The 14,009-nt window shown below is 38.8% G+C and overlaps 1 protein-coding gene across 4 annotated transcripts in view; it reads left to right on the forward strand.

Annotated features, from left to right (window-relative positions):
• The window catches only part of zmat3 (zinc finger, matrin-type 3), a 117,959-nt gene that overhangs the window by 38,489 nt on the left and 65,461 nt on the right, over positions 1-14,009 (forward strand). For all 4 annotated transcript variants that reach the window (XM_059946017.1, XM_059946003.1, XM_059946012.1 and 1 more), the window contains exons 2-3: positions 10,813-11,162; positions 12,467-12,586. In XM_059946017.1, coding sequence (XP_059802000.1) covers positions 10,813-11,162; positions 12,467-12,586 — 470 coding nt within the window. The remainder of the gene's footprint in view (positions 1-10,812; positions 11,163-12,466; positions 12,587-14,009) is intronic.

Here is a 14,009-nt window from a genome sequence, read left to right on the forward strand (position 1 = left end):
AGTTGCCGGGACTAGATGAGGTGTACCCCAGGCTAGTGTGGGAGGCGAGGGAGGAGATTGCTGGCGATGATCTTTATATCATCAATGGGGACAGGAGAGGTTCCAGAGAATTGGAGGGTTATAGATGTTGTTCCCTTATTCAAGAAAAGGAGCAGAGATAGCCCAGGAAATTGCAGACCAGTGAGTCTTACTTCAGTGGTTGTTAAGTTGATGGAGAAGATCCTGGGAGGCAGGATTTATGAACATTTGGAGAGGTATAATATGATTAGGAATAGTCAGCATGACTTTGTGAAAGGCAGGCCGTGCCTTACAAGCCTGATTGAATTTTTTGAGGATGTGACTAAACACATTGATGAAAGTAGAGCAGCAGATGTAGTGTATATGGATTTCAGCAAGGTATTTGATAAGGTACCCCATGCAAGACTTATTGAGAAAGTAAGGAGACATGGGATCCAAGGGGACATTGCTTTGTGCATCCAGAACTGGCTTGCCCACAGAAGGCAAAGAGTGGTTGTAGATGGGTTGTGTTCTGCATGGAGGTCAGTGACCAGTGGAGTGCTTCCGGGATCTGTTCTGAGACCCTTACTCTTCGTGATATTTATAAATGATCTGGATGAGGAAGTGGAGGGATGAGTTAGCAAGTTTGCTGTTGACAGGTTGGGGGTGTTGTGGATAGTGTGGAGGGCTGTCAGAGGTTACAGTGGGACATTGACAGGATGCAAAACTGGGCTGAGAAGTGGCAGATGGAGTTCAACCCAGATAAGTGTGAAGTGGTTCATTTTGGTAGGTCAAATATGGCAGAATATAGTATATGGTAAGACTCTTGGCAGTGTGGAGGATCAGAAGGATCTTGGGGTCTGAGTCCCTAGTACACTCAAAGTAGCTATACAGGTTGACTCTGTGGTTAAGAAGGCATACAGTGTATTGGCCTTCATCATCGTGGAATTGAATTTAGGAGCTGAGAGGTAATGTTGCAGCTGTATAGGACCCTGGTCAGACCACACTTGGAATACTGTGCTCAGTTCTGGTTGCCTCACTACAGGAGGGATGTGAAAACCATTGAAAGGATGCAGAGGAGATTTATAAGGATGTTGCCTGGATTGGGGAGCATGCCTTATGAAAACAGGTTGAGTGAACTTGGCCTTTTCTCCTTGGAGTAATGGAGGATGAGAGGTGACCAGATAGAGGTGTATAAGATAATAAGAGGCATTGATCGTGTGGATAGTCAGACTTTTTCCCACGGCTGAAATGGCTGCTTCAAGAAGGCATGGGTATAAGGTGCTTGGGAGTAGGTACAGAGGAGATGTCAGGGCTAAGTTTTTTTACGCAGAGAGTGGTGAGTGCGTGGAATGGGCTGCTGGCAATGGTGGTGGAGACGGATATGATAGTCTTTTAAGAGACTTTTGGATAGGTACATGGAGCTTAGAATGATAGAGGGCTATGGATAACCCTAGTAATTTCTAAGGTAGGGACATGTTCGGCACAACTTTGTGGGCCGAAGGGTCTGTATCGCGCTGTAGGTTTTCTGTTTCTAAATGGTAAAGGAATTGAGGGCATTGATGTACAGGAGTCCTAGCGGGTGCAAGTTCACATGTTAAAAGTGGCAATACAAGTGTATAAGGTCTTGAACAAGGCCTTTGGCATGCTTGCTTTCATAGCCCATAGCATTGAGTGTAAGAATTGCCACATCTCGTGGCAATCACAGAAGTTCTCGCAGTGCTGCATCAAGAATACCATTTTAATAACATAGGAGGGAAAACAACATTAAAGATAGGATATGGCTTGGCCTTGATTGAGATATGTAAGTAAGTTTGACAAAGGTGATACTGTAAGTCATTAAAACTCACTCCATCTTTTTAGAACCTCTGAGTCTTATGGATCTTTCCCACCTTTTCCTTTTTATTTACATGACTTTTCTCATTTATAAGTTGTAACAATAAGTTTCATTAGGCAAGATGATTGTAAATAGAGAGGGTATTCTGATTCATAAATGCTCCTTTTGATATCTGTTTAGTTGCAAAAGTCTTGAGTGGAGGAGAAGGTGCACTATGATGGAAATAATACTCTAGAGCAGAATCTTCAATATAGTTTTGTAGTGAAGATGGTGAATATTGTTTGTGAATGAACAAGGCATCCAGTGGACAAAACTTTAGTGGTTACTAGGAATACTTAATTTGGTTACATTGTAGGATCTCTAGACTAATTATCTTAGGAGTAAGATGCATTAGAAATATAATGTCTGGCATATTCTGGTTAACAGGGGCACATCAAGCCAATATATTTTGGCCCAATTGACTGAAGTTCCATGGAAATAGTTAAAAAGGTATTTTTAAAAAAAATACAAATTACCATTTAACTGGGTACCAAATGACTCACGCTGCTGCGTGTAAGGAGTTTATACATTCTCCTTATGACTGCATGGGTTTTCTCTTGGTGTTCCAGTTTCCTCCCACAGTCCAAAGATACACTAGTTTGTAGGTAAGTTGTCCTGTGATTAGGCTAGGATTAAATCGGGGGATTGCTGGGCAGCACAACTCGAAGGGCCAGAAGGGCCTATCCCATGCTGCACGTCAACAAATAAATAAATAAAGTTTTTAAATGAAATACTGATAAATTAGAGAGCGCTACCAATGTGGTGGTGGTGATTGTTTCATCTGACGATGACAGGAATCTTACACAGGAAAGTTTTTAAAGTGGAAAAGCCATTGCACTGGAGCAGTTCCACTTGATCTCAGAGGTCTAGGTCCAGTGTCACAATGGTGTCACAATTGGGGCCTTCCCTGGTTGCAGTGACTTTGTCTGTGCCTTGTCATGCACATTGTGCATTGCAGAACTGCCTTCCTAGTTGTTGGATCTCTCTGTAGATTTCATCCACTCAGTCTGCTGGAGCTGACTTCACAATACTGCTACAGTACTATAAAACTGTATTAGTTCCTAATAGTTATTGATGGAGGAATTCATTCAGTGTACATTGCTGTGTTCTTTTGGTTGACTGTAAATGAACAAAATTTGTGCAGACACCTAGTGCAGATATACAAAGCTTTTGGCAATTGCATCCTCCAAATCCTAATTTTCATTGTAACATTCAAGATGATTATCAACATCTTCAAATTCCTCATGGTTCCTAACATGTTGAAGTAGTGAAATTTATTTCATCTTCACTCCTGGCTGTTTTTGGCATCACCTAGCTGAATGGTTGAAACTCCAGTGAGCAAAATAGTTCTGAATTGTCTTATCAACTATCAGTGACAAAAACTACTACTTTTTGAACATGAACTCACTCAACTTGCACTATTTTAAAAACTGTTCTCTCCAAGAGTGTGGTGAGGGAGCTAGGGCTTTAATCTCTGGAGAGGAGGATGAGAGGAGACATGATAGAGGTATACAAGATATTAAGAGGAATAGATAGAGTGGACAGCCAGCGCTTCTTCCCCAGGGCACCATTGCTTAATACAAGAGGACATGGCTTTAAGGTAAGGGGAGGAAAGTTCAAGGGGGATATTAGAGGAAGGTTTTTTTTTTATTAGTTTTTTTTATACATTTTACAAATTTAAAAAACCCCAAATCAGAATGAGGAACATTAATACAGTGCAAAATTAAGCATCCAATGACAATATGATACAAAGAAAGAGAATTTTTTTTAAAAAAGCACCTAAATTGAAGACAAGTAAACTTAGTATCCTCCCCCAATCCCACAACACAATAAAAAAACTCCAGACCAACCACAATACAATATAGAGAATATAAATCAGGACAATCAAACTCCCAGACTGTGAATACACTTAGCAACAGAGGATAATAATGCCTACTATCAGAAAAAAAAGGGAGCTGAAAGCAAGGGACCGAAAAAAAGGAAAAAAAAAACCCTAGTCAAGAGGGAGGTTATGAAAGTACTCGATAAAAGGTCCCCAGACCTTATGGAACTTTAAATCCGAATTAAGAACTGAATAATGGATTTTTTCGAGGTCCAAGCAGGCCATAATGTCGTTAAGCCATTCAGCATGAGTGGGCGGGGCAACATCTCTCCATCTAAGGAGGATCAAGCATCTAGCCAGGAGAGAGGCAAAGGATAATATTCGGCATTTGGTCGGACTCAGACGTAAATCTGTCTCGCCCCAGAAACCGAACAAAGCAATTAAGGGGTTTGGTTCTAGGTGCTGATTCCGAATATACGATAACGTAGTGAAGACATCTTTCCAAAATTTCTCCAAGCTAGGACAGAACCAGTACATATGAATGAGAGAGGCCTCGCCCCTCTTGCATTTATCACAGAGCGGACTAATGTTAGGGTAGAATCGAGATAGTTTAGATTTAGACATATGGGCTCTATGAACAATCTTAAACTGTAAAAGGCAATGGCGAGCACAAAGAGAGGTTGAGTTAACTGATTTGAGAATCGAGTCCCAACTCTCATCAGATAAGGAGATATTTAAATCCTGCTCCCATGCCATTTTAATTTTATCCACAGGGACCCGTCGTAAGGCTGCTAACTTATCTCGTATAATTGATATTAAACCTTTACCTAGAAGATTAATGGAAAGAAATAAGTCCATAACATTTTTTGCAGGCATTTCAGGAAAGTTAGGAATTAAAGGAGCAAATGAGCATTGGGCAGATTGAACTTAACAGAGAGCTGCTGAAAAGAAGCGAAGCGATTATCAATGAAAAGATCTTCAAAATGCCTAATGCCCTTCCGATTCCAAACATGGAATGCTGAATCGTACTTAGTAGGTAGAAAAAAGTGATTATGTACGACAGGGCTGGAAACGGAAAAACCATGGAAACCATAGCATTTCCTAAACTGAGCCCATATACGCAAAGTGTGTCTAACAAGAGGGTTAGCTATTAATCTGGACAGACTACTAGGGAGTGCAGAGCCAAGAAGTGCAGAGATAGATAGTTCTTTGGTGGAGCTCAACTCCATTGCCACCCAGTTAGGGCACTCGGGTTGGCCATGGAAAAAAGACCAAAAGGTAGCACAGCATATATTAGCTGCCCAATAATATAAACGAAAGTTAGGTAAAGCCATGCCACCCTCTTTTTTAGGTTTTTGGAGATGGATTTTACTAATTCTAGAGCGCTTATTCTTCCACAGATATGACAAAATAATAGAGTCTAAGGAGTCAAAAAAGGATTTAGGATTAAAAATTGGGATAGATTGGAATAAGTATAAAAATTTGGGGAGAACATACATTTTAACAACATTAATACGACCTACCAAAGACATAGATAGAGGTGACCATTGTACCAGACTCTGTTTTATAGTATATGAAAGATTGGCAAAGTTTTCACGAAAGAGATCTTTAAACTTCCTTGTGACTGTAATTCCAAGATAAATAAATTGATTATGGACTACTTTAAAAGGGAGATCACGAAATGTTAATTCTTGTGCTTCTCTACTAATTGGGAAAAGTTCACTCTTATGTAAATTAAGTTTATAGCCAGAGATCTGGCTAAACTGGTCAAGAAGTGAAAACATTGGAGGTAAGGATGTAGACGGATTTGAGAGAAAGAGTAATAAGTCATCAGCATAAAGAGAAACTTTATGCTCAACACCCCCTCTCCAAATCCCGATCAATTCAGGACAATTTCGAAATGCTATCGCCAAAGGTTCTATAGCCAAATCAAAGAGAAAGGGACTTAAGGGGCATCCCTGACGGGTGCCACGTTTGAGATTAAATACCTGGGATTTCTGAAAATTAGTTAAAACAGAAGCAGTAGGACACAGGTACAGCAATTTGATCCAAGAGGCGAAACTATGACCAAGGTCAAATTTTTCTAAGACTGCAAAAAGGTAGTTCCACTCTATATGATCAAATGCTTTCTCCGCATCGAGGGAAATAACACATTCAGGAATCCCAGTTGGGGGTGAATATAAAATATTAAATAAACGCCGAATGTTAAAAAAAGGGAGACGGTTTTTAATGAAACCTGATTGGTCATCAGAGATAATAGAGGGAATAACAGTTTCTAATCTATAAGCCAAAACTTTAGCTAAGATCTCTACATCAACATTGAGCAAAGGAATCGGCCTATACGAGGAACTCTCTGTTGGGTTTTTACCCTTTTTTAATAGGAGAATAATAGATGCCTCATTAAAAGAGGGTGGCAATTTGCCGTAATTAAACGAGCCAGATAATACTGTAAGTAACTGAGGAGAACGAAGTGAAGAGAATGATTTATAAAATTCTACAGGGAACCCATCAGGTCCAGGAGATTTCCCTGAGGATAGTGCAGAAATTGCAAAAGATATTTCTTCTGATGATATAGGCGCATTAAGTTTGGCTTTAAAATCAGATGAAAGTGAAGGAATATTCAGATTATTTAAAAATTGACCAACAGAGATATTGTCATTCAAAGATTCAGAGGAATAAAGCCGAGAATAAAAATTTTTAAGTGCATCATTAATTTCCAAATGATCTGATGTAAAGTCTCCGTTCTCCTTCCGGATCTTTGTAATATGTTGTTTGGCTTTGGAGCGCCTCAGCTGATTGGCTAGAAATTTACCAGACTTATCCCCATGAATGTAAAAGCGACTCTTGCTTTCGAGAAGTTGGCATTCGACAGGTTGAATAGACAGAAGATTAAATTTAGTTTGGAGTTCTACACGCTTCTTATATAGTTCAAGGTTCTTAGTTTGAGCATACAGTTGATCCAATTCTTTACTCTGGTTAATGAGGTCTAATCGGTCTGCACAGGATCTTCTGTTGAGATTTGCTGTGCAAGAGATTATTTGACCCCTCAGATATGCTTTCATGGCATCCCAGACAATCAGGGATGACACTTCAGGTGATGTATTAGTGTTAAAATAAAAAGTTATCTGATCCTTAATAAATTTTAGAAAATCATCATCCGATAATAAAGTTGAGTCAAGCCGCCAGTGTTTATTCCTCTGAGGGAGACCAGGAAGGTTTAAAGAGAGAGTAATTGGGGCATGGTCAGAAATCAATATACTCTGATACTCACAAGAGTAGGCAAATGGAATAAGTTGGTTATTGAGTAAGAAGTAGTCAATTCTAGTGAAGTTATGGTGAACATGCGAAAAAAAAGGATAATCTCTCTCAGTAGGATGAAGGAAACGCCATATATCAGAGATACCAAAATTAGAGAGAAACGATTGGATAGCTAAGGCAGATTTAGTAGGTGATCTGGTAACAGAGGACGATCAATCCAGATTAGGATCTAACCAACATTTGAAGTCACCACCCAGTATAAGAGAGTATGAGTTTAAGTCTGGTAGTGAGGAAAAAAAAAACATTCAAAAAAGTTAATATCATCAAAGTTGGGGGCATACAGGTTTGCTAGTACAACTTTGGTGTTATATAGTTTACCAGAAACAATAATAAAACGGCCATTTGTATCAGATATTTTATTATGGAGTTCAAACGGAATATTTGAGTTAATAAGAATGGAGGCTCCCCTAGCTTTAGCGGCAAAGAATGAATGAAAATGCTGACCCGCCCACTTTGACAGAAGCCGGGAGTTATCAAATCAACGAATATGAGTTTCTTGAAGGAAAGCAATGTCAGCTTTGAGTTGTTTAATATGTGAGAATACCTTCCTCCTTTTAACAGGGTGATTCAATCCCTTTACATTCCAGCTCACGAATTTAAGTGCACTAGCCATTATCAATTACTAATACATAAAAGGCAGCAAGCATATAAAAAGTCAAGCAATACAATAGTAGTCTGGGAGCAGAGATATAAACATAGATTCGTAAAATCAAAACATAAACATGTCCTGAGCAATAAAGAAAAACAATAAATACAGTGAGTGATGTTGGAACTGGAAAATCTACCCCACCCACACAACCCAAAACTAGACGGCTACCAAAAAAAGCAGCTAGCTCTACCAAAAAAATTAACCCAAATATAACTTCCAGATCTGTGTCATTAACAGCAGTTCCGTATAAATATTATAGCAAATAGTAACTAGTTTATGCACTAGAAAACATAACTACAAATTGGAACATCTTCTGCAGAAATATAAAACTTAATACAGAGAAAATCGGAAGAAAACCAAAACTAACCTACCCGTGAAAAATTATGGAAGAATAAAGGAAGAAAAAGGAAAGAAAAAAAGGAAGAAAAAAAAAGGGAGGAAGGGGAAAATTATAGATTCAGGAAGAGTACTTATCAACCATTTACAGAGGAAAAAAAATCAAAAATTAAAAAAAGTGGAAAAAAATAATAAATAAAGAAATAATAATAATAAAATAATCAGCAGTTAAACTGTGAACCAACAAACAGGGAAGCCTTCAATAAAGACTTCAAACCTCCAAAACAAGTTAGAGTCAATTGTAGAACTCTATAGATAAAGTTATACAAGAATAAGATAGATTACACAAGTACTATTTAATGTCCATAGGGAAACATTAAGCACAGAATGTCTATTTAAAAGAAAGGCACACCAAATCCAGGGAGAGATTGTCAACAGCCCTTCGAGTTTCAGTAAATAATGACTGAGTGATTCAAGTGAAGTCTGAGTCCGGAAAAAGTAATTTTACTACGAGAAGTATTTATCCCCCATTTTAGGAGGTCCGATCGGGTTCTGAAGATGGCTGGATAGCCGGAAGACTTGCAACAAATGCCTCAGCCTCCTTCACTGACTTAAACCACTTATGTTTTCCAGTACTAAGCGTGATTCGTAAAACGGCAGGATTGCGAAACGAGGGTCTAAAACCACGATCTAAAAGCACTTTCATTACACCTTTAAACTCAGCGCGCATCTTTAGGATCTGAGGTGCAAAATCCTCCACAAAGCGAATGGCTGTGTTTTGGAAAGTAAAAGTACCTCTGCGACGTGCCTCCATAATCAGACGGTGTTTTACCTGGTATTGATGAAAGCACAAAATTTCCGGTCGTGGACAGGAGCCCAGAATTCCGGGGGGAACGTAGACCCTGTGTGCCCTTTCGAGCTCAGGCGGGTTCAGAAGCAAATCTTTCCCGAATATCTCACAGAGAAACTTGGCGAAAAACTTCACGGTTGATCCCTGTTCGGTGGCCTCTGGCAACCCAAGAATTCGAAGGTTGCAGCGTCTGCTCTGATTTTCGAAATCCACCATTTTGGAAAGAAGTTTGTTATATTTTCCGTCTAGACTGGAACAGAGAGTCTCCAAGTATTGAACACGACTTTCTAAATCTTCAAAAGTCGAATCGATACGAGATAAGTTTTCAGCATGTTCGTCCACTCTATCGTTGATCTGATCCAATTTGGCTTCCAGCTGTTTGAAAGCGGTTCTAAATTCCTTTAAAATATCATCACGGTGCTGTTCCAGCGCAGCGAGGGTCTCAGGAGGCAGAGCTGAAACTTCCTTTCTCCCGGATTTAGAACTCTATTTAGACATTGTAAGGTAGATGTGTTCACAGGCAAGTGAAAGTAACCAAATAAAGTTCCTAACTAAGGTTTTAAAAAAAATGGAGACATTTAGTGCAAAGATAGCGAAAATAGCGGAACAAAAGTTCGAAGCAGCTAAGCAGTTGCCATCTTCCCGGAAGTCCCGAGGAAGGTTTTTTTTTATTCAGAGATTGGTTGTTCCGTGGAATGCACTGCCTGAGTCAGTGGTGGAGGCAGATACACTAGTGAAATTTAAGAGACTACTAGACAGGTATATGGAGGAATTTAAGGTGGAGGGTTATATGGGGCGGCAGGGTTTAAGGGTCGGCAGGGCATTGTGGGCCGAATGGCTTGTACTGTACTGTATTGTTCTTTGTTCTTAATGGCCACACAATTGCACTTGACTGATGCTAGTTTGTTATCCTGTCCCAATTAAGAGGCAAAGGGAATAATGGCGATTTCCTCAATTAGTTTTTGTTTTTCTGAGATTTGTCCCAAATAAGCAGTTCCTCTGATTAACCAATGGGCCAATTAACCAGAAGCCACTGTATTTGAATGATTAGTACTTTTGTTAGTCTGCAACATTGGTTTCTTTGTATTCCCAGTGTATTTGCTAAATGACAATTGTATGTCATGTTGTGCTATATGTAATATACTTTAAATAGAAATTTTAAAATACTTGCATTTGCACAGCTGAATCCAGTTTTGCTCAAAAAACTAGACAACTTCCAGAAACGTGATTTTTTCAATCAGAATTCTGAATGCAGAAGCATTCTTATTTTAGGTGCGATTTGGTCAATGGATAATTTGGCCTAGGAATCTTCAACTGTAACAATATAATTTTGAACTCTGGTATTGGCGTCTGTCAGTCGTAAACTAACATGAACTTGTGCTATACTTTAAGAAGTGGGGTTTTGCAATGCTATAGCAGGAGAGACTGAAGAGAATTGAATCCATTTGAACAATCATTGATGCTGGAGGCATTTAAATATAGTTCAGAATTTTTTTTTAACAGCAGTGATCCATTAGGGTAGTCTGGAGCTGCAGGACCACAAGTAATTAGTGCAGCTACAGGAGTAGCCCTCAGGCTGAGTGTGGGCAGTAAGTGTATTCTACCCTGTCCTTCAGGTTTATAACCTGAATGTTTAATCAGTTTCTCAATACCTGTACTGAGGTTATTCTTGCATTATTTGTATGTATTTGAGATCTCCAGCATCTGAAGAATTTTGCTTTTGAATTAGCTTAATTAGATTTAACTTTAGAAAGTGAAGAATGTTACTAAACTAATGCAGTCAGAAAGTGACTGTAGAATAATTGGTGATTATGCAATATGTATATGAAGTTATGGTAATTTAGAGATTGCAGAGGAAATTATCAAAGTATAAAACCAATGAAAACCGCAGTAACTTGAGTGGTGCAGGCTGGAAGTACGTGCAAACATATAATACAGGTATTTAATTTTATTCTTTTGTTCAGCCCAAGACACAAAGATAGAGTCTGCCTTTGAATCTCCAATGTGTCAACAGTCATATCAGCATACAACTTTGTCCCAGACACTGCAGCCTTTTACTATCCAGCCTCTGCTTTCAAAACGATCCCAGAACCTTCAGTCAATCTCGCCTGCAATGATGCCACCATCCTCACAATTGTTACCTACAAAGATGTTTAAACCATCTCAGTCAGAGAATGATCTATTATCACAAGAAAAAGCACCATCTTTTGATGCAGACCAAGATCCTGTTTTAGCAGATCTCTGTAGACCACTACATTGTAAACTCTGCAATGTGTCTCTCAATTCAACTCAGCAAGCACAGGCACATTACCAGGTAAGTAGGCCAACAATGAACTGAATGTGCATCTGTGAATATATTTGTACTCTATTGAACTATGGAAATAGCCAGGGGTGATTTTGTTTTCTTGCTTTCAGGTGAAATAAGATGAGGGTATAATTATTAAACAATTATCATTTTAAAAACAAACACTTTGCTTTTATTTTCATAATACTTTGTATATTAGGCTAGATTCAGATGTAAAATTGATGACACTAACAGCTGTGACCATTGTTAAAGAATGAATAGAATACCAGACCTTAGTGATTGTACATGTGCAATTATATGGAATAAAATCAGAAAATTTCTGCCAGATTGCTCTTCCCAGTATTGGGAACACACCCTATGTACTGAGAAGGTAATTACTACAAAAGGTGACTTGAATTATTGTTAGAAAGTTAATGAGCCTAGTTCAATTTTTGTAGACTTTATTTAGTTTATCCCTTGATTTCCACTCCTGCTATCTGATGTGTGCTTGCCTGTGAGCCCAGAAATGCACACTCTTGTTCAAATGGTATTAAATTGAGCAATTGGGAGGAGTAGAGCATATTGAAGGATAGAGAAAATAAAAGGAAGAAGATCAGAGGAATGGGAGAAAGGAATAAGGGGAAGAAATCAGAGGGGAACAGAAAGGTGTGAAGAAAACAAGGGAATGGCAGAGAGTGGGTTAGTGAGGGGAAGGAGATAGGATTTTCTTTTTTTTAAAAAAAGGAGAGCAACCAGAAATACATGAATTTGTTTTTAGATAGCCAATAGACCCAGAGAAGTAAATATAAAATGCAAGTATTGAGGGCATCTGTTTGAATCCACACAAAGGTGGTCAAATAGCTTTCATGTAAGGATCACTCATTATGCTGCACAGCAAATTGACAAACTGAAATACCACTTACATTAAACCACATTCACATTTTTCAGTAAGCAAAGCACACTGCTTTTAAAAAATCTAAGTAGAAAATTTTGGAAACCGAAGTAAGCTAGCAATTCTGGAGCTGTAAGTCCAACACATAGTGTTAACTACTATTTAGAATCAGCAGTTAAGACCAAAGATGATTGATCTTGCCTTGACTTCATAACTTTTTGACTAGGGAGAATGTCAGTTTGTGAATAAACAGAGAAAACAACTAGCAGTAATCATAGGTCATAAAGCTCAATGAAAAGGGGGCAAAGTTGAGAAAGGCAGTACTATGTATTTCGTAGTCAAAGTACCAAAAATATTGAAAAAAACTGCATAATGATCATATCATGCAAATGTATATGTTCTCTCTCTCCCCAAATAATTTAATAAATAATGTTTATTTTAGGGTAAAAATCACTCAAAGAAACTTCGTAATTATTATGCTGGACATCAGTGTGTATCTACTTCCAAAGTGACTCATCCTGTAGATCAACCAGCCACACAGCTTCATCCTCCAGCATCCCAGGTATTATAAGTGTATGTTAGTATTGGAGAAATGTCTAAAGCTTACAGCAGTTATGTTTCCTGGAAAGCATCATAATTTGGCACTATAGTTGAATTTCAGCTAAATAAATGATGTTTGTGTTTCTACACTTACTTTTCTAACATATACTGTACACATAACATATGCAAGTTCCAAACCATTGCAGAACCAATGTAACAGTGGATTTTTTTGAATTATCTAAAGTGCGTTGGGGATTTTGAATAGTGTAATGAGCAATAAATGTTTTAAAAATTGTATTTATCTTGTCCTATTGTTTCATATCCATGACAAGTCTGCTAAGTTTAGAGCTTCAGACATAGGAACAAATTTGGCCATTCAGCCCATCGAGTCATCATGTCTGATTTATTATCCCTCTTGACCTTGTCTTCTCCCCTTTGAGGCACTTACTAATCAAAAATCTATCACCAAAATCCGATCAGAATCAATCAGACGTATGTTGTGAAATTTGTTGTTTTGTGGCAGCAGTACAGTGTAAGACATAAAATAATTAATATATGTTATAATAAGATACAAAATAAATAGTGCAAAAAATGAATAGTGAGGTGGTGTCCATGGACTACGTATTTAGAAATCTGATGGCAGATATACTTTATTTTATATTTTGAGGTTTTAGTCAGAGAAGGTAGAAAAAAGCTGTTGGTGGAGTTCCCGCCCCCTTCTCTGTATTTTCTCAGTTTGAACAGTAGAGATGCCAGGAAGGAGAGTGGAATGCTCTTCTTGCAGAATGTTGGAGGGCAGGGAGACCCAGTTTCCCTGACAACTACATCTGTGAGAAGTGCATCTAGCTGCAGCTTCTGACAGTCCACATTTAGGAGGTGAAGCTGGAACTGGATGAACTCTTGATAATTTGTGCGGCTAAGGGTGCGATAGATAAGACATATAGAAGGTGCAGTGCACAGGAAATTGGGTTACAGGAAGGAGAAAAGGGTTAAACAGCCAGTGCAGAGTACCCCTATGTCCATTCCACTCAACAACAGATATATCACTTTGGGTACTGTTGGAAGGGGATGACCTAGCAGAGGAAAGTCCCTGCAGTCAGGTTTCTGACACTGTCTGACTCTGCAATTCAGAAGGGAATGGGGAGAAGAGGAAAGGGATAGGGGAAAATGATAGGGGATTTATTAATTAGGGGTACAGGAAGGAGGTTCTGTGGACAAGAATGAGATTCCCAGAGGTACACTGCCTCCCGGGTGTCAGGGCCTGGGATATCTCTGTTTGAGTCATCAGCAATCTTAAGTGGGAGGGTGAACATCCAGAGGTCATCATCCACGTAGGTACCAATGAGATAGGTAGGAAGAGTGACAAGGTTCTACAAAGAGAATTTAAGGATTTAGGTACTAAGTTAAAGGGCAGGACTTCCAGGGTTGTGATCTCAGAATTGCTA

This window comes from Hypanus sabinus, chromosome 2 (genome assembly GCF_030144855.1).
Source record: "Hypanus sabinus isolate sHypSab1 chromosome 2, sHypSab1.hap1, whole genome shotgun sequence".
NCBI classification, from domain to species: Eukaryota; Metazoa; Chordata; class Chondrichthyes; order Myliobatiformes; family Dasyatidae; genus Hypanus; species Hypanus sabinus.